General features: G+C 42.8%; 1 protein-coding gene and 1 non-coding gene across 5 annotated transcripts in view; one reads left to right on the forward strand and one right to left on the reverse strand.

Annotated features, from left to right (window-relative positions):
- LOC105468934 (nucleoporin 98 and 96 precursor) overlaps positions 1–25,664 on the forward strand; it is a 131,326-nt gene that overhangs the window by 3,565 nt on the left and 102,097 nt on the right. For all 4 annotated transcript variants that reach the window (XM_071075207.1, XM_071075208.1, XM_071075209.1 and 1 more), the window contains exons 2-7: positions 13,364–13,467; positions 15,955–16,056; positions 16,159–16,335; positions 18,865–19,004; positions 21,158–21,265; positions 22,950–23,130. In XM_071075207.1, the coding sequence (XP_070931308.1) occupies positions 13,392–13,467; positions 15,955–16,056; positions 16,159–16,335; positions 18,865–19,004; positions 21,158–21,265; positions 22,950–23,130 (784 nt within the window). In that variant the 5' untranslated portion in view covers positions 13,364–13,391. The remainder of the gene's footprint in view (positions 1–13,363; positions 13,468–15,954; positions 16,057–16,158; positions 16,336–18,864; positions 19,005–21,157; positions 21,266–22,949; positions 23,131–25,664) is intronic.
- LOC112424476 (U7 small nuclear RNA) lies at positions 14,389–14,447 on the reverse strand. Its single transcript, XR_003015228.2, has one exon. It is a non-coding gene; the product is annotated as a U7 small nuclear RNA (small nuclear RNA).

Consider the following 25,664-nt stretch of genomic DNA (forward strand, 5'->3'; position numbering starts at 1 on the left):
GAAAACTTTTCAAATGTATTATTAAAATAACACTTTGGCTTGGCATTTGTTTGCATTACATTTTGTTAAAATATCCGCGAAAAACTTTTTTTTTTTTTTTTTTTGAGACAGAGTCTCGCTTTGTGGCCCAGATGGAGTGCAGTGGCGCAATCTCAGCTCACTGCAAGCTCCGCCTCCCGGGTTCACGGCAGTCTCCTGCCTCAGCCTCCCACGTAGCTGGGACTACAGGCGCCCGCCACCATGCCTGGCTAATTTTTTGTATTTTTAGTAGAGACGGGTTTTCACTGTGTTACCCAGGATGCTTGATTTCCTGACCTCGTGGTCAGCCCGCCTCGACCTCCCAAAGGGCTGGGATTACAGGCATGAGCCACCACGGCTGACTTCATGAAAAACTCTTTAACTTTCTTTTTTTTTTTTTTTTTTTCCTTGAGATGGAGTTTCGCTCTTGTCATCCATGCTGGAGTGCAATGGTACAATTTCGTGATCTTGGCTCACTGCAACCTCTGCCTCCTGGGTTCAAGCAATTCTCTTGCCTCAGCCTCCCAAGTAGCTGGATTACAGGTGCGTGCCACCACGCCCAGCTAATTTTGTATTTTTAGTAGAGACAAGGTTTCACCATGTTGGCCAGGCTGATCTGGAACTCCTGACCTCAAGCAATCCACCCGCTTCGGCCTCCCAAAGTGCTGGGATTACAGACGTAAGCCACCATGCCCAGCCATAATTACCACATTGAAGAATTTGTACTTAATTCAGTGTAATGGGAAATACTTGCAGTTTTTTTTTCAGTAAGGAAAGAAAAATTCTTAAAAATACAGTGATAGCTGGCCGGGCGTGGTGGCTCACCACCTGTAGTCCCAGCACTTTGGGAGGCTGAAGCAGGTGGATCACAAGGTTAGGAGTTTGAAACCAGCCTCACCAACATGGTGAAACCCCATCCTACTGAAAATACAAAAATTAGTTGGGCACAGTGATACGCACCTGTAGTCCCAGCTACTTGGGAGGCTGAGGCAGAGAATCGCTTGAACCCGGGAGGCAGAGGTTGCAGTGAGCCCAGATTACACCACTGTGCTCCATCCTAGGCGACAGAGCAGGACTCCATTTCATTAAAAAAAAAAAAAAAAAAAAAAAAGACCACTAGATGTAACAATCTTTGCATTCTGACACATGATATGTTTTGGTTGAAGTATATGAAGAAAATCTAGCCTCATACAGATGCATAATTGGAAAAGGGAGGAGTATTTTGATAGGCTTTTCAAATAATTCTAACTGTTCTTTGACACTGCACTCAAACCTTTTTATTTGTTTTTTTGGGATGGAGTCTTGCTCTGTTGCCCAAGCTGGAGTGCGGTAGCACTATCTCAGCCTACTCCAACCTCTGCCTCCCAGGTTCAAGCGATTCTCCTGCCTCAGCCTCCTGAGTAGCTGGGACTACAGGCACACATCACCACGCCAGGCTAGTTTTTTGTATTTTTAGTAGAGACGGGGTTTTGCCATGTTGGGTTTGAACTCCTGGCCTCAAGTGATCCGCCCACCTTGGCCTCCCAGAGTGCTAGGATTTCAGACGTGAGCCACAGCGCCTGGCCTCATACCTTTTTGAAGGGTCATTGTAGTATGGAATCTGAAACTGTGTCATTGAACTTTTGTACTCTGTTGTATTAAAAACCATTGGTCTGTATTGTACTTTGAATGGATCTTTACACTTCTATGATTTTATAACATGATGCATTGGTCATTTGGAAATACTGATTTACTGAGTTATGCAGATCTTCCTTTTTTTATTATTTTTTATTTTTTTGTTTTTGAGACAGAGTCTCTGTCACCTGGGCTGGAGTGTCGTGGCACAATCTTGACTCACTGTAACCTCTGCATTCCAGGTTCAAGCAGTTCTCATGCCTCAGCCTCCTGAGTAGCTGGGACTACAGGTGTGCACCACCACACCCAGCTAATTTTTGTATTTTTTGTAGAGACGGTGTTTCAACATGTTGGCCATGGCTGGTCTGGAACTCCTGACCTCAAGTGATCTTCCCGTCTCAGCCTCCTAAAGAGCTGGGATTACAGGCATGAGCCCCATTGGCCCAGCCCAGATCTTCCAAATGTTGACAAATTTAATTATACAATTGTTTCTGTTTCCACCCATCTCATCAAATAAGTCGTTTTAAGAATTGAGAAGCTTACAACCTGATAGTGGTGAATACCTGTTTTTAGAATTCTAATTTTTTTTTTTTTTTTTTTTTTGAGACGGAGTCTCGCTCTGTCGCCCAGGCTGGAGTGCAGTGGTGCGATCTCGGCTCACTGCAAGCTCCACCTCCCGGGTTCACGCCATTCTCCTGCCTCAGCCTCCCGAGTAGCTGGGACTACAGGCGCCCACAACCGCGCCCGGCTAATTTTTTGTATTTTTAGTAGAGATGGGGTTTCACCATGGTCTCCATCTCCTGACCTTGTGATCCGCCCGCCTCGGCCTCCCAAAGTGCTGGGATTACAGGCGTGAGCCACCGCACCCGGCTAGAATTCTAATTTTTGTATCAACTCTTTTTTTATTTTTTTAGATGGAGTCTCACTCTGTCACCTAGGCTGGAGTGCAGTGGCGTGATCTCGGCTCACTGCAACCTCGCCTCCTGGGTTCAAGCAATTCTCCTGCCTCAGCCTCCTGAGTAGTTGGGATTACAGGCGGGTGCTGCCACACATGGCTAATTTTTGTATTTTTAGTAGAGGCAGGGTTTCATCATGTTGGTCAAGCTGGTCTTGAACTCCTGACCTCGTGATCTGCCCGCCTCGGCCTCCCAAAGTGCTGGGATTATAGGCATGAGCCACCGTGCCCGGCCTGTCTTTTTCTTTTTTTTTCTTTTTTTTTTTTGAGACGAAGTCTTGCTCTTTCCTCCAGCCTGGAGTACAATGGTGGGATCTCAGCTCACTGCAACCTCCGCCTCCTGGGTTCCAGTGATTCTCCTGTCTCCGCCTCACAAGTAGCTGGGATTACAGGCGTTCACCACCATGCCTGGCTAATTCTTTGTATTTTTAGTAGAGACGAGGTTTCATCATGTTGGCCAGGCTGGTTGTGAACTCCTGACCTCAAGTGATCCACCCCCGCCTTGGCCTCCCAAAGTGCTAGGATTACAGGTATTAGCCACCATGCCCGGCCAGTACCAAATCTTAATAGCCATAGTTTGTCAATCATTCTTTGAAGTTAAAATGGTGGGCTGGGCACGGTAGCTCACACCTGTAATCCCAGCGCTTGGGAGGCTGAGGCGGGCGGATCACAAGGTCAGGAGATCAAGACCATCCTGGCTAACACGGTGAAAACCCGTCTCTACTAAAAATACAGAAAGTTAGCCGGGCGTGGTGGCGGGCGCCTGTAATCCCAGCTACTCGGGAGGTCAAGGCAGGAGAATGGCGTGAACCCGGGAGGCAGAGGTTGCAGTGAGCCAAGATCGCGCCACTGTACTCCAGCCTGGGTGACAGAGTGAGACTCTGTCTCAGAAAGAAAGAAAGAAAGTGGGGGGGGGATTAAAATGGTGTTCCATGAGAAAAACAACTTCATTTAGCTTTCAGAAGTAATTACAGGTGGTTTGCCCCTTGATATCCTTTGTATTTGAGTATGCAGAAGTTTTTGAGTATTTTCCAGTATCGAATTAAAAGAAGTGTGCTGTAGTGTTGAGAAATAATAGAACTAATAATTTTTACTGCTTCATTAAGGACCCTCTTAAGTGAAAGTGGAATTTTTTGTATTGTAAATTGTAGGGTCCAGCCCCACAGGGTCGGTGGGTTTTTCTCCCTGTGTGTGGAGATGAGAGACTGTAGGAATAAAGACAAGACAAAGAGATGAAAAACAGCTGGGCCTGGGGGACCACTACCACCAAGACGTGGAGACTGGTAGTGGCTCCGAATGCCAGACTGTGCTGATATTTATTGGATACAAGACAAAGGGGCAGGGTAAGGAGTGACAGCCACCTCCAATGATAGGTAGGGTCACATGGGTCATGTGTCCACTGGATGGTGAGGGGGGTTCCTTCCCTGCCTGGCAGCTGAGGCAGAGAGGAGAGAGAGAGAGAGAGAGAGACACAGCTTACGCCATTATTTCTGCATGTCAGAGACTTTCAGTACTTTCACTAATTTGCTACTGTTATCTAAAAGGCAGAGCCAGGTGTACAGGATGGAACATGAAGGCAGACTAGGAGCATGACCACTGAAGCACAGCATCAGAGGGAGACGGGTAGGCCTCCGGATAATTGCGGACACCACAAGAGGTGGAGGAGTAGTCTTCTCTGAACTCCTGGCCAAAGGGAGACTCCCTTTCCTGGTCTGCTAAGTAGCGGATGTTTTTCCTTGACACTGACGCTACCGCTGGACCACGGTCCGCCTGGCAGCAGGCATCTTCCCAGACGCCGGCATTACCGCTAGACCCAAGGAGCCCTCTGGTGGCCCTGTCCGGGCTTGACAGAAGGCTCGCACTCTTGTCTTCTGGTCACTTCTCACTATGTCCCATCAGCTCTTATGGCCTGGTTTTTCTTCAGTTATAATTATAGAGCAAGGACTAGTATAATATTGGAGTAAAGAATAATTGCTACAAGCTAATGATTAATGATATTCATACATAATCATATCTATTACCTGTATCTAGTATAACTATTCTTATTTTATATGTTTTATTATACTGGAACAGCTCATGCCCTCAATCTCTTGCCTCGGCACCTAGGTGGCTTGCCGCCCACAGTAAATGGGTAACAGTGAAGAATTCCGTGTTAGTTCAGCACCATTTGGGTTGTTGCTTTGATTCATGCTGAGTTTCCAGCATTTTTACACACCATTGATATTGCACCTCAGCACAGAGGTCAGAACAGTAAAGAAGAAGGGCAAAGTGTCTTAGTTTTATTGCGAAAATGTTTTGATTTCATGGAACCTCTGGAAGAAGTGTTGGAGACTTTTAGGCGTCTTTGGATCACACTTTGAGAACCACTAATCTCGAACAATATTTCACATTGGTTCATAGAGGCCTCAGCTGCTTCATGGGGCAGAGCTGATGGTGTTCTACTGTACCTACTCCCTCTTCTCTTCAGCCAGAGCAGTTTCTGCTTATGTCTGTTTTATATGTCGGGTTTCATAGCTAAAAAATGTTTAAAAATCATTGCTCAAGGGGAGAATTGAGCACCTGAATTAGGGCTGGTCTGTTCACGAAGGGACCAGTTCATCCTCCATAAATGTTATAGTCACTCATCACTTCACATCTTTGTTTAATTTTACTTCCTTTGACACAGAGCTTACTAGTATTTGCACACTTAACCTTCTTGATAGGTAAATGGGGCCAGGTGCGATGGCTCACGCCTGTAATCTCAGCACTTTGGGAGGCTGAGGCAGGCAGATCACGAGATCAGGAGATAGAGACCATCCTGGCCAATGTGGTGAAACCCCATCTCTACTAAAATACAAAAAATTAACCAGGTGTGGTGGTGGGTGCCTGTAGTCCCATCTTTTCGGGAGGCTGAGGCAGGGAAATCGCTTGAACCCTGGAGGCAGAGGTTGCAGTGAGCCGAGATCACGCCACTGCACTCCAGCCTGTCAACGGAGCAAGACTGTGTCTCAAAAAAAAAAAAAGAAAGAAAAAGAGGTAAATGGGCCTGGCACAGGACTCACCACCTATAATCCCTGCTCTTTAGGAGGCCAAAGCAGGAAGATGGCTTGAGTCCAGCAGTTAGAGACGAGCCTGGGCAACATAGTGGCACATACCTGTGGTCTCAGCTACTTGGGAGGCTAAAGTGGGAGGATCACTTAAACCCAGGAGGTCCAGGCTGCAGTGAGCCATGATCATGCCACTGCATTCCAGCCTGGGCAACAGAGTGAGACCTTGTCTCAAAACAAAAACCAAAAAGAAAACAGAAATAGGTAAATGAATTTGTAAATTAAAAAGATGGATAGTTGAGAATAAAGATGTGAGATCGATGGAAGAGATTGAGTGATCATAGTAATCTCAATATATTGTGTTTATACAGGGATGGGATTTGTTTTTGTTTGCAGTGGTGCTTTATACTTGTGCTAAGTGATCAGTGGATGACACTTAAGCATGGAGAAATAAGAAATTATGGCATTCTAGCTAGCCATTGATGAACCAAAGTTTAAAGTGAGGGGACATTTATTACACTTTTTAAATTATAAATACCTGTAAAGTATCAGTTGAAAAACTAAACCAAATGCTGCTTTTGAGGAGCTCTAGTATGAGGCACCTTTGTGCTCCTACCAGTCTTTTGGTGTAAGCTGTACAGTCCCTATTGTTCAGATGTAGAAATTGAGGTCCGAGAGATTGAATATTATGACTTACACAGTAGCAAGTGGCAGAGGAATTTTTTATTTTTTTAACTTTTTAATTTGAATTAATTTTAGATTTTAAGAGTCACAACAATGGTAACTGACAGGATTTTTCACTCTTGTTACCTCACTGCAATCTCTGTCTCCTGGGTTCAAGCGATTCTCCTGCCTCAGCCTCCTGAATAGCTGGGATGAAGGCATGCGCCGCCACAACCGGCTAATTATGTATTTCTAGTAGAGATGGGGTTTCTCCATGTTCCTCAGGCTGGTCTTGAACTCCCGACCTCAGGTGATCTGCCCACTTTGGGCCTCCCAAAGGGGTGGGATTACATGTGTGAGCCACTGTGCCCAGCCTTATACAGTGATTCTTAATAGTTAGGTATATATTCTTTTATTTTATACATTTATTTATTTGTTTTGTTTTTTTTTTTTTTTTTTTTTTTTTGAGACGGAGTCTCACTCTGTCGCCCAGGCTGGAGTGCAGTGGCCGGATCTCAGCTCACTGCAAGCTCCGCCTCCCGGGTTCGGGCCATTCTCCTGTCTCAGCCTCCTGAGTAGCTGGGACTACAGGCGCCCGCCACCTCGCCCGGCTAGTTTTTTGTATTTTTTAGTAGAGACGGGGTTTCACCGTGTTAGCCAGGATGGTCTCGATCTCCTGACCTAGTGATCCGCCCGTCTCGGCCTCCCAAAGTGCTGGGATTACAGGCTTGAGCCACCGCGCCCGGCTATTTATTTGTTTTTGGAAACAGTTTCACTCTTGTCATCCAGGTTGGAGTGCAGTTGCATCATCTGGGCTCAACAGCAACCTCCGCCTCCCAGGTTCAAGTAATTCTCCTGCCTCAGCCTCTTGAGTAGCGTGCAGGCTAATTTTTGTATTATTAGTAGAGACGGGGTTTCACCATGTTGGCCAGGCAGGTCTCGAACTCCTGAACTCAGGTGATCCACCAGCCTTGGCCTCCCAAAGTGCTGGGATTACAGGCAGGAGCCACCGCACCTAGCCGAGTGACAGAGATTTAAACACAGATGTCTCACACCAAAGCTAATACACTCTTCACTCTAAAATGATTAGGGTTATGTTAAGGGAATGGAAAAAATGCTGCTCAGTGCTGTTAGGAAGGAGCTATGTAAGATACTATGGACTATTTACAATTAATTTACACCCAGTGAGCAAAGTCAAGACTTTTTTTTAACCCAGAGCAGCAACCAGGTAAAACACTCAGGTGGCAGGTATAATAACAAACATATTGCATAACTAAAAGCAGCTGAGTGATACTAATTTACGTAATCAGTGTTGGAAAGGAGGAGGGGAAGTAAAGTAGTTTTATTTTTTTTGAGATGGAGTCTGACTCTGTCACCAGGCTGAAGTGCAGTGGCCCGATCTCGGCTCACTGCCACCTCTGCCTCCTGGATTCAAGTGATTCTCCTGCCTCAGCCTCCCAAGTAGCTGGGACTAGAGGCACGCACCGCCATGCCCAGCTAATTTTTGTATTTTCAGTAGAGACGGGGTTTGGCCAGGATGGTCTCAATCTCTTGACCTCGTGATCTGCCCGCCTGAGCCTCCCAGAGTGCTAGGATCACAGACATGAGCCACTGCTCCTGGCCTTTGAAGTGTTTTTATAGTAATAAAGAGTTTAAGGGTGTGCGACAGTCTTGTGAAAGCAGGTGAGGCTTGAGCAACAATTTTTAGGAAGAAAAGGAGATGATTTTTAGAGAGGGTATGGTGTTCTTTTTTTGTTTGAGACAGAGTGTTGCTCTGTTATCCAGGCTGGAATGCAGTGGTGTGATCTTGACTCACTGCAACCTCCGCCTCCCAGGTTCAAGCGACTCTTGCCTCAGTCTCCCGAGTAGCTGGGATTACAGGCATGCACCACCGCTTCTGGCTAATTTTTGTATTTTTAGTAGAGACGGGGTTTCTCCATATTGGCCAGGCTGGTCTCGAACCCCTGACCTCAGGTGATCCACCCACCTCGGCCTCCCAAAGTGCTGGGATTACAGATGTGAGCCACCATGCCTAGCCTTATAGAGGATATGATGTTCTAACCAAGGGAATGGCTTGATCAAAGATCTATCCTAGGGAGGATACTGTAAAACAGAAGGTTCCAGATAGTTTTGTTGGGATATGTTATTAGGTTACATTAGGCTAATTAATCTCTTCTTCCTGGAATTCCACCCAGCCTCCTTTCCCAGCCCTCTTGTCTAGGGCAAAAATTTTCATTCAGTTTGACTGTGTGTGATAATCCCTGCCTCTTGGTATTTTCGTGAAGATTAGATGAGAGGACGTATGAAAAAATGCTTTGTCAAGTGGGAAGTACTATACTAATCCATTCATCTAACACACATTTATTGTTTTTGCTCTTTGCTGGCTTTGATACAAAGGAGCTTAATGAAGTGGAGAGGAAAAACTACTTATCATTTGTGTCTGGAGTTAGCAGCAAATTGGAAATGTCTTGGGAAGCGTGCATATATGCGTCTTTCAGATAGTCTTAAAGTTGACAGTTGCCTGGAGTTGTTTGTTTTGTTTTGACCACATTTCAGGATATCCACCACTTTTCTGGGTAGAAAACTGAATTTTGTTATTGTACCCAGAGTTACAGAGATCATAAAAGTTAGATGTGTAAAGCAGTATATCAGTTTATAGAACTTCACTTTGGACAGTGTCAGAATATTTGTCCATTGATTGGACTACTGATGTGTATTATAAGGCATACTTCTTGTATCTGAGAATCTGAATTAGGAGATTTTTGAGCCTAGAGAACAGAGTAAAATTAAGGGTAAAGTTAAAGTTCTCTTTTCTATGTAACACAATTTCATTTTTCTTTTTTCTTTTTAAATATACCAAAAAGAAAAAACTGCAACAGGTATAAGTCCGTTCATAAAGAAAAAAAGGAGAAAAGTTAATCTTTGTTGTAAATTTCATCTTTGCCATGGGTATGTATGCCTTATACATTATCCTTACTCCATGAAAGAGATTATTTCTGGTAACTAGAACTCACATATTTGCCAGAGAAGTGTCTTTTCCTGATAGCGCTGGATCTGTGGTGCCAAATGTTGGTTTTGTAGGTTCCTCGTTTATAGTGAATGCAAGGTCATTTCCCTTTAATTAGCAGTGTTCTTTCTCTAGGAGCTGTAGGCTCTAGATTCTAGAAGCATCGGCCACGCTGGGGTCAACAATAGCTTTGTCTTGGGCAAATAGATTCTTGTGCCTTAATTTCATCCTTGTAAAATAGAGATAAAAATACCTACATCATTGGATTCTTGGGAAGTTTACATGAGATAATTCATAAACAGCATTTAGAACAGTGCCTGGGACATTGTAAGAACTCAAATGTTATCTTGTATTTCTTCCTGGGGGAGGTTTCAGCTTGGGCCAGTTTAACATATTTCAAAGGATAAGGGCTTAAGTGTGATATGCCTTTAAACTTTAATGGGTTTATTTCTGTCTCTAGGGTTACTTTTTTTTTTTTAATGGATTTTACTACATTTTTGGAGTAAAATCTAAATGGAGTGGAAAATAGTTAATACAAATATCTGTATTATCTAGTTCTTCTGTTATTTGTTTGTTGAGACAGAGTCTCACTGTGTTGCCTAGACTGTACTGCAGTGGCGTGATCTCAACTAACTGCAACCTCCACTTCCTGAGTTCAAGCGATTCTCCTGCCTCAGCCACCCGAGTAGCTGGGATTACAGGTGTGCACCACTGCTATCAGCTGAGTTGTGTATTTTTAGTAGAGATGGGGTTTTGCCATTTTGGCCAAGCTGGTCTCAAACTCTTGGCCTCAAGTGATCTGCCCACCTTGGCCTCCCAAAGCGCTGGAATTACAGGCGTGAGCCACTGCATCCAGCCTTATTGTTAATAGAGGAAGTAAAATGCTACATGTTCTTTCTCTGATTGTGTCAGTAGTCACAAACTGAAAACCCACGGGAACCAGGCAGTTGATGTAAATGAGTGATATTGGGTGGGTATTGTGGCACTTTGGAGAGTGCATGCTCTCACAGAAGAGAGGTAAATAGAGGGAATTGCTACTAAGCTCCAGCCTGTCATTGACATGAAGTGATTTTAGTCATAGTTTGGTTAATTATCAGGTTTTTCATGAGAAGCCAAAAATCATCGTTTTTTGCCATAACCTTATTTTATTTTTTTATTTTGTTCATTTGTATTTTTTGAGACGGAGGCTCACTCTGTTGCCCAGGCTGGAGTGCAGTGGCACGGTCTCAGCTCATTGCAAGCTCTACCTCCAGGGTTCAAGCAATTCTCCTGTCTCAGCCTCCTGAGTAGCTGGGACTACAGGTGCCACCACCACGCCCGACTAGTTTTTGTATTTTCAGTAGAGGCAGGGTTTCACCATGTTGGCCAGGCTGGTCTCAAACTCCTGGCCTCAGGTGACCCGCCTGCCTCTGCCTCCCAGAGTGTTGGAATTACAGGCATGAGCCACTGCACCCGGCCAAGGGTGTGCTTTAGAGTAACTTGAACTTTTTCTGAATGCAAATGTCTATACCCCAGCCCTAGACATTTTGGTTCAGTATTTCTAGAATGGAGCCTGGCAATTTGTATTTTTGTTTGCTTGCTTGCTGGAGTGCAGTGGCACCATTCGTAGCTTGCTGCAGGCCTGAACTCCTGGGCTAAAGTGATTGTCTAGCTTCAACCTCACTAGTAGCTGGTGCTGCATACAGGTATGCACCACCATGCCTCGTTTGCATTTTGTTTTATTTTTTTAATAGAGACGTGTTGTCCAAGCTGGTCTGTTGTCCAAGCTGGTCTGGCTTTAAACAGACCTTCCTGCCTCAACTTCCCAAAGCATTGGGATCTACAGATGTGAGCCACTGTAACCGGCCAGAGTTTGTATTTTGAAAAGCTTGCCACCTAATTCTGATGTGGCCCTCTAGAACCGCTGGTTTTAGTGAGCTTTGTTTAATCGAAGGAGTTACTCAATTTTTGGATATTGAGATAAATAACTATTTAATTTTTTTTCCTAGGGAATTTTAGGAGAGAGAATATTTCTGTAAAGCATCATTTATTTAAGGAACAGCCTTATCTTTTTCAATGTTGGGCAAAATGTTTGGGTATTAGAGCGACTAGAAGTGTTAGTGGGACACTAGAATTTGGGGAAGACCTCAAAATGTAATATTTAATTCTATTATATGAACACGGCATGAGTTTCCTAGAAGAAAAGATTACTCTACATACATTGTGTGGCTATAATAGAAAAATCATCATACCTGTCACAAAATCCAGATAAGCATGATTGGCTGTTTTCAGAGTTTTTATACTGAAAGTAGTTTACTTATTAACCTATTGTCTACTGGCAGATAAGAGGTAGCAGGCATCTAAATTTAAGGAAAATTTATGGAGGGGGGAAGCTCTTTTGAGTAAACTAGACAGCTATTTTTATTCAGATTGGGGGGTAACCAAACTTTTCTTTGTAGTCGTTCTTGGAACAGTTTGGTCCAGTTCATTAAATAACCAGGTGCATAGTTTGGATACAGGAGTGAAATAATTTATATGAGGTGAGGGTTTTTGTTTTTGTTTTTGAGACAGAGTTTCGCTCTTGTCACCCATGCTGGAGTACAGTGGTGCAATCTCAGCTCACTGCAACCTCTGCCTTCCAGGTTCAAGCAGTTCTCCTGCCTCAGCCTCCCAAGTAGCTGAGATTACAGGCATGCACCACCACACCTGGCTAATTTTTGTACTATTAGTAGAGACCGGCTTTCACTGTGTTGACCAGGCTGGTCTCGAACTCCTGAGCTCAGGTGATCCACCCGCCTTGGCCTCCCAAAGTTCTGGGATTACAGGTGTGAGCCACTGCGCCTGGCCAAGGTAAGGGTTTTTTTGTTTGTTTTTGAGACAGGGTCTCACCCTATCACCTTTGCTGGAGGGAAGTGGCAGGATCATGGCTCACGGCAACCTCCATCTCCTGGGCTCAAGCAATCCTCCCACCTCAGCCAACCAAGTAATTGGGACTACAGTCCTCTGTCACCACACCAGTCCAACTTTGATTTTTTGTAGAGACAGGGCTTCACCATGTTGCCCAGGCTAGTCTCGAATTCCTGGACTCAAGCAATCAGCCAGCTTCAGCCCCCCGAGCTGCCGGGATTAGAGGTTGAGCCACTGTGCCTGGCCAGAGGTGAGGGATTTTCATCAAAGGTTTTCTGTAATCTTAGAAGTAGAAGATAGATAAGTAGGGGACCATAGAGAATAGTCTTAAAACGTAATCTCAAAGAGAATATCAGGGCACCAGAATCTCTGGGATTTAGAGATGGAAGGCAGGGCATGCATAATTTGAAAAACATTTACTATTATCATGTTTTATATCCCTCGAAGATAGGGGAAAAATAAACTTTGTAATGCAAACTATGGAAAATAAAGTCTTGTCCGGGTGCAGTGGCTCATGCCTGTAATCCCAGCACTTTGGGAGGCCCAGGTTGGTGGACCACTTGAGATGAGGAGTTTAAGACCAGCCTGGCCAACATGGTGAAACCCTGTCTCTACTAAAAATGCAAATAATTAGACACATGCCTGTAATCCCAGTTACTCTGAGACTGAGGCTGGAGAATAACTTGAACCCAGGAGGAGGAGGTTGTAGTGAGCCACTGCATACCATTCCATTTCAAAAAAAAAAAAAGAAAACCTGACAAAAATGTTAGCTTTTTAGGTGGTTGGGGTAACAGACTGTGGTTATAATTTTTGATGGGTATGATTCATAACCTCCTAGGTGGATCATATAAACACCTTGCCTTGTACATCTGAAATACTTACTGATTAAAAAGGGGACTTAGGTAAAAAAAAAAAAAAAAAAAAAAGATTGAAAACATTATTTTAAATGGATGGTTAATGTTGGGATCTAAAGTTTTACCTCAAATTATGAAGTTTAACCTTACTGTTCGGCTCGAACGTTGTAGATTAAGGATCATTTTACAAGGTTTATTTTATCATACAGTTTGAGGATACTGAATGAGAGTATATACGATAGTTTGAATAGGCCTAAGTTTGTGGAATGATAGATTTTCTAAAACAATTACATTCCATTTTGTGGTCTTTAAGAGAGTGATAATGTTTTCTTTTTCCCAGCTTTCTGAAACAAAGACTCGTTTTGAAGATGTTTAACAAATCATTTGGAACACCCTTTGGGGGTGGCACAGGTGGCTTTGGCACAACTTCAACATTTGGACAGAGTAAGTTTTTAAAAAGGATAAGAGGGGGAAACCTTAATTACTCTCTTCTTACTAAGAACAAATCCACTCTGATAAGCTTTAGGTGGGAATTTTATTTATACTTTCGTATTTATAGCAAAGTCATCTTGAAAAAATAACTAGGATAAGATCTCTTTAACAGTGTTTAAGGAAGTAGAAATAAATTCTAAGTTTTCATGGCCTTCTTCTGATCATCAGTAGAAGATACTTAAATTTTTTTTTTTTTTTTTTTTTTTTGAGACAGAGTCTTCCGCTGTCGCCCAGGCTGGAGTGCAGTGGCCGGATCTCAGCTCACTGCAAGCTCCGCCTCCCGGGTTTGCGCCATTCTCCTGCCTCAGCCTCCCCAGTAGCTGGGACTACAGGCGCCCACCACCTCGCCTGGCTACTTTTTTGTATTTTTTTAGTAGAGACGGGGTTTCACTGTGTTAGCCAGGATGGTCTCGATCTCCTGACCTCGTGATCCGCCCGTCTCGGCCTCCCAAAGTGCTGGGATTACAGGCTTGAGCCACCGCGCCCGGCCGATACTTAAAATATTTGCATTATTTTGTTTAACAGAAAGTTATAATTTGTTACTGATTTTCAGACCAGAAAATAATTCTTTTAATGTTGAAGTCTAAAATGCAGTTATGAAATAACTGCCCTGGAATTTACCCTGTGAACATGATGTGACATTCAAATGTCACAGAAATGTTAAAATGTGGAAGTGTCTAATCCCCATCAACCCTCCTGAGATCTAACTCCCTTCCTACCCAGTATTGTACATGACTAATGTCTTATACAATATCGTATATGACTAATTGCCTGTAGCAATCCTTATTTACATTTAAACTTTTTTTTTGGAGATTTTTTTTTTTTTTTTTTTTTTACCAGAAAGCCCCCCCCCCCCAAAAAAAATTTTTTTTTTTTTTTCCGGTAAAAACCGGGAACCCTGCTAGACAAATTCTAAAAGAACTGTGACACTTTGTTAAAAATGTTTATACTCATCCAAGGCTGGAAAGAATGGTATAATGAACTCTTGTGTACTTATATCCCAACTTTAACAATGAGCATTTTCCCAGTCTTGTTTTTATCTCTTTATTTCCAGGGGGAGGAGAGCATCTTAACAGAATATTTTAAATCCCAGAAACTTTCTCTAATTGATGAAATTTATTTATTTTTTGAGATAGGATTCTGCACTTTCACTGAGGCTGGAGTGCATTGGCAGTATCATGGTTCACTACAGCCTCAACCTCCCAGACCCAAGCAATCCTCATACCTCAGCCTCCTAAGTAGCTGGGACCACAGTTGCACACCACCATGCCTGGCTCATTTTTCTCAGCTCGCTGTAACCTCCACCTCCTGGGTTCAAGCAGTTCTCCTGCTTAAGCCTGCTAAAGCGAGGGGATTACAAGCATAAGCCATGGCACTGGGCTAAGGATTCTTTAAGAAGCATAACTAACAAGCCTCTATCATACCTAATAAAATTAATAATAGAGGAAGTTTTTTGTTTTTTTTTTTTTTTTTGAGGTGGAGTCTCACTCGGTCACCCAGGATGGAGTGCAGTGGCGCGATCTCGGCTCACTGCAACTTCTGCCTCCTGGGTTCAAGCAGTTCTCCTGCCTCAGCCTCCCGCGTAGCTGGGACTATAGGCGCCCACCACCAGGCCCGGCTAATTTTTTTTTTTTTTGTATTTTAAGTAGAGACGGGGTTTCACCGTGTTAACCAGCATGGTCTCGATCTCCTGACCTCGTGATCCACTCACCTCGGCCTCCCAAAGTACTGAAATTACAGGCGTGAGCCACCACGCCTGGCAAGGAAGTTTTCTTAAGTGGCTCCTGACCTCGTTTTTAGAGAACTCTAGATCCATGTCTGTGGTTTTTAACTAAAAGTGCCCGTCACAGTCACCTTTGGAAGTTTTATTCAAAATACATATCTCATCAAAAATTATAGAATTAGAATTTCTGGAGTTGAAACCTGGACGTGCGTATTTTGAAAAAGCTTCCCAGGTTGTTCTGATGTGTTCCCCTGATGAAAGACCATTTATCTCAGTGACTATGGAGTGTCACTAATTTTTTTGAATTTTTAGTAGAGGCGGGATTTCACCATGTTGGTCAGGCTGGTCTTGAACTCCTGACCTCAAATGATTCGTCTGCCTTGGCCTCCCAGAATGCTGGGATTACAGGTGTGAGCCACTGTGCCCGGGCAGCACTTTTTTTATTTTTTTAACCTATGAACATCTGTAACTTTTATTGAAAAGTCACTCCTTTTGACTTCAAATTTTCATACTTACCCTGGGGACAATGAATAAAATGTCTGTGTCTTGGTTTTTACTCTGTAATTCATACTCTGATGGGAGTTTGAAAAAATGTTTTCAATTAGGCTAGTAGTTCAAATTCAGAAGTTTAAGAAATATTAAAACGCCTTTTCATTTGGTCATCTTATGCAGATTTTATTCTAAATTCTAATTTAATCTGGATTTTGCTTTTGCAGATACTGGCTTTGGCACTACTAGTGGAGGGGCATTTGGAACATCTGCATTTGGTTCTAGCAACAATACTGGAGGCCTGTTTGGAAATTCACAGACTAAACCAGGTAGGGTCTTCATTTGTGATATAACTGGTTTGTTTGTAGCTGGTATAGGCATTGACTTAGCGGCTCTGATCTACTTTTTTCCCTCCTTCTCCATCTCCTCAGGAGGATTATTTGGAACCAGTTCATTTAGCCAGCCAGCTACCTCCACAAGCACTGGCTTTGGGTTTGGTACATCAACAGGAACAGCAAATACCTTGTTTGGAACTGCAAGCACAGGGACCAGTCTTTTCTCATCCCAAAACAATGCCTTTGCACAAAATAAACCAACTGGCTTTGGGAGTAAGTAGGATATTGCTGGAGCTCTGCATCTAATAATTTGGTTTGCTTATTGAATGTGTTGTCTTTTCTCCTTTTTTCTATGTTCATCTACCCTCTTTTCCTGCTAATTGGCAAAAATATGGGAAGAGGAAAACTTCAATATGTACTGAAAAGGTTAATAGGCTGAAAAGGAAGACAGCATCTACATCTCTATAAGGATGGAAATTTGAAGCACTGTTACTTAAGGGATATGCAGAGGAAGAGCTTCCTGATGTAGAATGGCCAGAGAAAGGGTGAAAAGCCAGGTCAGAGTAGTGTAGTTCATGTTAAGATGGGAGAATTTCAAGGAGGAATATGTTATAGTCAGCCATATTGTGCTGCAGAGGCACCTTCTTGTCTCTGTTTTATATTTGGCATGAAGAGACTAGAGCAGGAATGACATATTGGACATGACATGGTTACTCCTCCATTCTTTGTCCATGCAGATGTTTTTATTTGATGGCTTTTTTCACTTTAAGTCCAAACATGTCTTGGGGGATACTTCTCCACACAGCGCTATACTTTGAGGCAACCACTGCTAGTTCATCAGGTATCCCTTATCAAATGATGCCATTCCTGGCACAAGAGTATAGAAGAATGAATAGTTAGCCAGCTGTCAGTATTTTCCAGAGGGAAAGTTGTTTGTATAACATTGAAATATTTAACCATAACAATATATAATACAGTCTAAAGTAGTAAATCAAAAGAAATGTGCCTATTTGCTTTAAACTATATATTAAGACATGTTTTAGAAAGAAGTAGTAACAGTTTGCCAGTGAGAAATCGTAGTACTCTTTAACGTGGTAATTAGGATGTTACTAATTCTAAATATTGGCAATACATTTCTATTGCTTAGTAAATTGGCACCATATATATAACCTCTTTTTTTTTGAGATGGAGTCTCGATCTGTTACCCAGACTGGAGTGCAGTGGCGTGATCTCTGCTCACCACTGCAACCTCTGCCTCCCCGGTTCAAGCGAGTCTCCTGCTTCAGCTTCCCGAGTAGTTGGGACTTACAGGCACCCGCTGTCATGCCTAGCTAATTTTTATATTTTTAGTAGAGATGGGGTTTCACCATATTGACCAGGGTGGTCTCAAACTCCTGACCCTCGTGTTCCATCCGCCTTGGCCTCCCAAAGTGCTGGGATTACAGGTGTGAGCCACCGCACCTGGCATAACTTCTTCAGAAGTCTCTGATACTTTCAGCAATATATTCCTTAGCAACAATTAAATTCATTTATGTGTAATTTTTTTTAAACTCAGTTTTTTGGAAACGTAAAGTAATCCAAGGATTTGCTATTTCTTTAAATAGTTTCTGTAAAGTAATTGACAGTGACTGCTAATTTTTCTGAAATTTTAGGGGGTGAAATTTTCCATTAACCTATATTTGATTTCTCTAATAGGACCACTTGTATATTCTAAAGTTTTCGGTTATGTGTAGGTATATGTCATAATGTATGTAAATAAAATGTACTGTGACCACTCTTGAAGTCTGTGACAAGATGTTTTCAGAAAGACAAGTTCATTCAGCATCTAGTTAAACGAGAAAAGGAGAAATGAGATAAAATTTATGATGAAACAAGGTATTTCTTTTAAGTTGTCTTCCAAGTGTGACCTTAGGTCTTTATGGACACTTACCTGACCAAAGGATTCAGACTTTGTTTCACTTGAAAGTTGTGAGCTTGGAAGTATGTATTTTTCTGTATGAAATTTCTGTTTGGGCCAGGCGCGGTGGCTCATGCCTGTAATCCCAGCACTTTGGGAGGCAAAGGTGGGTGGATCACGAGGTCAGGAAATCAAGACCATCCTGGCTAACAACAGTGAAACCTTGTCTCTACTGAAAAAAAAAATATACAAAAAATTAGCCGGGCGTGGTGGCGGGCTAACCAGTAGTAGTCCCAGCTACTCAGGTGGCTGAGGCAGGAGAATGGCGTCAACCCGGGAGGCGGAGGTTGCAGTGAGCTGAGATCGCGCCACTGCACTCCAGCCTGGGCTACACAGCGAGACTCGGTCTCAAAAAAAAAAAAAAAAGGAAAAAAAATAATTTCTATTTGAATATATTTGCTTGGGAGACTTGAAAGGTAAAAAATTTCAGGATGTGAGACCAGGCGCAGTGACTCACACCTGTAATCCCAGCACTTTAGGAGGCTGAGGTGGGAGGATTGTTTGAGCCCAGCAATTTGAGACTAGCCTGAGCAGCATGGCAAGAGGCACTCTCTACAAAAATTAAAAAAAAAAAATTAGCTGAGTGTGGCGGCGCATGCCTGTGGTCCCGGCTACTTGGAAGACTGAGGCAGGAGTATTGCTTGAGCCTGTGAGGTCAAGGCTGCAGTGAGCTGTGATTGCACCACTGCACTCCATCCTAGGAGACAGAGCAAGACCCTGTCTTAAAAAAAAAAAATTGAGAATGTGAAAAAGTACTGTGGCACTAGTGCCATAGCCCAATTCCAAGGCATCTTATAGATTTCTTAAATTTCTTACTGTTATCATCTCGTTTTTCTTATTTTTAGATTTTGGAACCAGTACTAGCAGTGGAGGACTCTTTGGAACCACAAATACCACCTCTAATCCTTTTGGCAGCACATCTGGCTCCCTCTTTGGGCCAAGTAGTTTTACAGCTGCTCCTACTGGGACTACTATTAAATTTAACGTATGTATTTTCTTCCAATCTTTGTGGAATGTTTTTTCCCGCATGTATATTTCTTTGCAGGATGAATAGTAAAATTGCTTCTCATCCAGCTTAGCTTGACACTTCCTGAACAATGTGTTAAAAACAAGTTGTATAGTAGACAGGGAAACTTGTGAAATGCAAATCTAGATTATGATGTATATTTGAATTAGGCTCATCCCAATCAAATGTGTATTCATAAAATTTTATAATAAACTGGTATAAGGTAGAATTTGAATTTACTGTGTTAAAAATTTGCTTCTGAATGGTCAGCTGTTGGTTTGGTTTGGTTTAGTTTGGTTTGTTTTGTTTTGTTTTAAGACGGAGTTTCACTGATGTTGCCCAGGCTGGAGGGCGGTGGTGTGATCTCAGCTCACTGCAGCCTCCACCTCTTGGGTTCGAGTGATTCTCCTGCCTCTGCCTCCCGAGTAGCTGGGATTACAGGAGTCCACCTCCACACCTAGCTAATTTTTTTGTAGTTTTAGTAGAGATGGTGTTTCACCGTGGTGGCCAGGCTGGTCTTGAACTCCTGACCTCGGGTGATCTGCCCACCTCTGCCTCCCAAAGTGTTGGGATTACAGGCGTGAGCCACCATGCCCGGCCTGGTCAACTATTCTTTATGGAAATAAAGAATAGGTGGCAAATAAGAGTAACTCATCAACATTCTGTACCAGATTAAAAATACAGGTTTTGTTGATGAAATGGCTAAATGGGGCCATAAAGTTTTTGTGTGTGTGTGTGTTTTTTTTTTTGAGAGGGGTTGAGTGGAGGGCTAGAGTGGAGGATTTTGTTTACAGAAACATATGGAATACCACTTGATGTAAATATTTGGGGGATTCTTAGGGTACGCTGGAAGTGCAGTTAGCCTAATGGAAATCTTTGGCAGAAATAAAACTTGTTAAAATATACTCCAGAAAATGAAGAATTTCTCAGGTAAATTGGTTAATTCATAGTACTAAATTTACAACCTCGAATTTAAAGTTAAAATATAAACGATAGTGAAAAATACTGTGTGATGCCTTTTGTAAAGCACAACAGTTGAGAAAACTGGCAGTACAAGCAGGAATCATTAGTTTGACTTATTGTGCCTTTTTCCTTGTAAGGTTATCGGGGAAAAACAGGTTTCCATATTTCTTTTTTTTTTTTTTTCTGAAGACAGTCAGACTGGAGTGCAGCGGTGCAATCTTGGCTCACTGCAACCTCCGCCGCTTCGGTTCAAGTGATTCTCCTGCCTCAGCCTCCCAAGTAGCTGGGATTACAGGCACCCACCCAAGCTAATTTTTGTATTTTTAGTAGAGATAGGGTTTCACCATGTTGGCCAGGCTGGTCTTGAACTCCTGACCTCAAGCGATCCACCCACCTCGGCCTCCCAAAGTGCTGGGACTACAGGCGTGAGCCACTGCGCCTGGTCGGTTTCCATATTTTTGTTGTTGTTGTTGTTGTTGTTGTTGTTGCTGCTGTTTTTTGAGATGGAGTCTCACTCTGTTGCCCAGGCCAGAGTGCAGTGGCGCAATCTTGACCCACTGCAACCTCCACTTCTCGAATTCAAGCGATTCTCCTGCCTCAGCCTCCTGAGTAGCTGGGACTACAGGTGCGTGCCACCATGCCTGGCTAATTTATTGTTGTTTTTTTTTTATTTTTTAGTAGAGACAGGGTTTCACCATATTGGCCAGGCTGGTCTCAAACTCCTGACCCTGTGATCCACCCGCCTCAGCCTCCCTGAGTGCTAGGATTACAGGCGTGAGCCACCGTGCCCGGCCCTCTGTATTTTTTTAATGCAACATTACAGGGCAGAATAGAAAGGAGAACTTAGATATAGAGGTTTAAATGTATATATTGGGTAAAACTTTCCTTGTGCATAGTATTACATGTATTTTAGCATGTAATTGGATGGCTTGGGTTATGGGATTAATCCTTGGGTTTGTGATTACTTTGTTACTAAGATTGATTTATTCAGATAATCTTGATGTGGGGAGAGATCAGAAATGCAGTATATTTAATCAAACACCCTTGAAACCATCTCAGTATAAAAGACCTGGGAGGACTAGTTTTAGAGTTCAGTGGTTGAGAAATTGTGTCTGAGAGAGTAGCAATATAAAACTCGGACCTACAAATTTGCCTTTATTTCTTTGCAGCCTCCAACTGGTACAGATACTATGGTCAAAGCTGGAGTTAGCACTAACATAAGTACCAAGCACCAGTGTATTACTGCTATGAAAGAATATGAGAGCAAGTCACTAGAGGTCAGTAAAATACAATACAGAATGTCAGTCTAACCTTTTTGATTCTATTGGAATGTAGCTTTTAAAAATGGTTTTGATTATTTTTAGGATAGAGGGGTTCAGTTTGGGTTTATGTAAAAAATTAACCGAATTATTTTTAAAAATCAAGTATTATTTCTAGATATCTACTTGTTTAGGCAGGGATAATATTCAGGGATATGTGAAGGTATAGCACCCCAATGGTCTTTTTTTTTTTTTTTTTTTTGAGCTTTTTTGCCCAGGCTGGAATGCAGTGACACAATCACAGCTCATTGCAGTCTCAGCTTCCCAGGCTTCATGTCCTTAGCCTCTCAAATAGCTGGGACTGCTGGCATGTGCCCCATGCCCAGCTAATGTTTAAAAATTTTTTTGTAGAGATGAGGTCTTACTATGTTGCTCAGGCCGGTCTCAAACTCCTGAGCTCAAGTGATCTTTCTTCCTCGGCCTCCCAGTGTGCTGGGATAACAGGCATGAGCCCCTGAGCCCAGTCTAATCGTCTGTTCTGATTGGATGTTGCTTCTGTTACGCTGGGCAATGTGTATGCATGCATATGAAGGTGTTTTTAGTAAAATTATGCAAAGTCATACAGCTTAATAAAAGTTTTTCTTTTTTTTTTTTTTTGAGCCAGTGTCTCCGTCACCCAGGCTGGAGTGCAGTGGCGCATCTTGGCTCACTATGACCTCTGCGTCCCAGGTTCAAGCAATTCTTGCACCTCAGCCTCCCTGGTAGCTTGGATTACAGGTGTGGGCCACCACACCCAGCTAAATTTTTTTTTTTTTTGAGATGGAGTCTTGCTCTGTTGCCTAGGCTGGAGTGCAGTGGCGTGATCTCAGCTCACTATAAACGCTGCCTCCCGGATTTAAGCAGTCTCCTGCCTCAGTCTCCGGAGTAGCTGGGATTGCAGCTGCATGCCACTATGCCCGGCTAATTTTTGATTTTTTTGTAGAGACAGGATTTTGCTGTGTTGGCCAGGCTGTTCTTGAACCCTGGCTTTGTGATCCGTCCGCCTTGGCCTCCCAAAGTGCTGGGGTTACAGGCATGAGCTGCAGCGCCCAGCCACATTATGTACTTTTTAATGGCTGTCTTTCAACATTGAGATACTCATCCATGTTGTTGCATGAAGTTAGTTTGTTCATTCTTATTGCTTATGTAGTAGGTTGTTGTACATTGTGATAGTCGTTCCCAATTGTAGTGATTGCTTCCTTCTGCATACCAAACTATGCTTGCTTTATTGGGCTGTGCCAGGAACATACTGACTTGAGACAAAATTGGTAAACTTTATTCTTTTTCTAAATTTTTTGCCCCATAGAATCTGCATCTTTTAATTCACTATAATTTTTATTTTATTTTTATATTTTAGGGCTAGGGAGAGTTAGGATTATTTTATGACATTTTACCGAAAGAGTGTATTGTTTGTAAAAGAAAACTCAGATTAAGATATGATTGACTCTTTGGCTCGTAGTTTTACAGTAATTGTGGTATGAATTTTAGTGTTTGTTGGAAATGTTTTTCTTTAATGATATAATGTCATTCCTTAGTTTTCTCTCTTTTAGTCATGGTTCCTATGTGAAAGTAGAACTTGAATACTAAATTCAAGTATTTAGCCTCCTAAATAATTATTTTTAGCTACATGTTAAGATTAGAAATATGTTTTCCCTCCCTTCAGGAACTTCGTTTAGAGGATTATCAGGCTAACAGGAAAGGCCCACAGAACCAGGTGGGAGCAGGTACCACAACTGGCTTGTTTGGGTCTTCTCCAGCCACTTCCAGTGCAACAGGACTCTTCAGTTCCTCCACCACTAATTCAGGCTTTGCATATGGTCAGAACAAAACTGCCTTTGGAACTAGTAAGCACTTGATATCATATTAGATTATATTGAGGAGAGACAGATAACTAAAACTAAAACATAATTGCCATTTTGGATTAAGTGCTATGGAGAAAAATAATAATTCAGGGATACCATAGGAATAGGAAGGAATGCCTGGATATATGTGGGGAAAGGGAGACAGTTTAAGATGAAGATGACTAAGGAATGCTTCACGTGAGAAGGTGATGTTTGAGCAGTGACGTATCTGAAGAAGATGAAAGAGCAAGTTGTACAGATTGCTGGGGGAAGAACATTCCAGCTAGTGGAAACTGAGTCTAAAAACTCTTGAGTTTTGGCCATTTGAAGAGAGGGCAAGGGAAAATACTGGGGGATATGGGGGCCATATTTTATACAACTTTGTAGACTAATATCAAGACTTGAATTTTTACTTGATTTAGGAAATCCTGAGAGTTGTTTAGACAGAGAAGTCATGTGAGTGTGAGTAAAGGATGATTCTGAAGTCTCCTATATTGAGAGTAGGTGGTAAGAAAGAGGAGAAACAAATTACTTAGAAAGCTATTACCAGCATGAGAGGTGTTAGTGGCTTGGGCAAGGATGGAAAAGAGGCCAAGTGTGGTGGCTTATGCCTGCAATCCTAGCACTTTGGGAGGCCAAGGCAGGTGGGTTGCTTGAGGTCAGGAGTTCAAGACTAGCCTGGCCAACATGGTAAAACCCTGCCTCTACTAAAAATACGAAAATTAGTTGGACATGGTGGCAAGTGCCTGTAATCCCAGCTACTTGGGAGGCTGAGGCAGGAGAATCGCTTGAGCCTGGGGGGCAGAGGTTGCAGTGATCTGAGATCACACCATTGCACTCTAGCCTGGGTGACAGAGCAAGACTCCGTCTCAAAATAATAAGGATGGAAAAGAAAAAAGATGGGGTTCTGGACCCAGTTTGATTATAGAACTGATGGGATTTGCTGATGGATTGGTTTAATGTGGGATGTGAAAGAGGAGTTAAAGATGATGACTAATTTACTTTACAAAAATACTACTTTTGCAAAAGTAATGCACATATATGATACAAAGTTCACAAAATACAGAAAACTAACCAGAGGTTATATACTTTGCTTCTACACTTTCTCCATCTACCAGTTTGCCTCTGTATAGAAAAGCAAAAATTAGAGCTTTTCATAGCCTTCTGAAGAGATGTACATACACATACACACACAAAAATACATATTTAAGTAATATTTAACCTACTTTTTCTTTTCTCTTTTTGAGACAGGGTCTTAGGTTCTTACTCATTGCCCATGCTGGAGTGCAGTGGTGTGATCACAGCTCACTGCACCCCCGACTTCCTGGGCTTAGGTGATTCTCCTACCTCAGCCACTCTATAGGCATGTGCCACCACCACACCCAGCTAATTTTATTTTATTCATTTATTTATTTTTTGAGTTGGAGTCTCACTGTTGCTCAAGCTGCAGTGCAGTGCAACCTCCAACTCCCAGGTTCAAGTGATTCTCCTGCCTCAGCCTCCTGAGGAGCTGGGGTTACAGGCGCCCACCACCATGCCTGGCTAATTTTTTATATTTTTAATAGAGTTGGGGTTTCACTACGTTGGCTAGGCTGGTCTCAAACCCCTGACATCAGGCGATTAACCAGCCTCGGCCTCCCAGAGTGCTGGGATTATAGGTGTGAGCCATGGTGCCAAGCCCTAATTTTTTTTTTTTTTTTTTTTCAGACAGAGTTTCACTCTGTCGCCCAGGCTGGAGTGCAGTGGTGTGATCTCGGCTCACTGCATCCTCCACCGCCCAGGTTCAAGCAATTCTCTGCCTCAGCCTCTGAAGTAGCTGGGATTACAGACGCCCACCACAATGCCTGGCTGATTTTTTTGTATTTTTAGTACAGATGGGGTTTTATCATCTTGGCCAGGCTGATCGGAACTCCTGACCTCAGGTGATCGCCCATCTCAGCCTCCCAGATTGCTGGAATTACAGGCGTGAGCCACCGTGCCTGCCAGCATTGGCTAATTTTTGTATTTTTAGCAGAGACGGGGTTTTGCCATGTTGGCCAGGCTGATCTCGAACTCCTGGCCTCAAGCAATCTGTCTGCTTCAGCCTCCCAAAGTACTGAGATTACTAGTGTGAACCACCATGTCCATCCTAATGTACTTTTCAATCTTGATATTCCATGATTTAGTTTAGTATGCGTTTTGTTTGTTTGTTTGTTTGTTTTTGAGACACAGTCCCACCTTGTTGACCGGGCTAGAGTGCAGTGGAGCAATCATAGCTCACTGCAGCCTTGAACTCTTGGGCCCAAGTAATATTCCCACCGTTCTGGCTGGCTAATGTTTCTTAATTTTTTCTGTTTTTTGGTGGGAGTTGGAGGACACTGTCTAGCTCTGTCACCCAGGCTGTCGTGTAGTGGCTCCATCACAGCTCCCCACAGCCTCAAACTCCCAGGCTCAAGCCATACTCCCACCTCAGTCTCCCTAGTAGCTAAAACCACAGGCACAAGTCATTATGCCTGACTAATTTTTACAATTCTTTTGTAGAGATGGGGTCCCATTGT

This window comes from Macaca nemestrina, chromosome 12 (genome assembly GCF_043159975.1).
Source record: "Macaca nemestrina isolate mMacNem1 chromosome 12, mMacNem.hap1, whole genome shotgun sequence".
NCBI classification, from domain to species: Eukaryota; Metazoa; Chordata; class Mammalia; order Primates; family Cercopithecidae; genus Macaca; species Macaca nemestrina.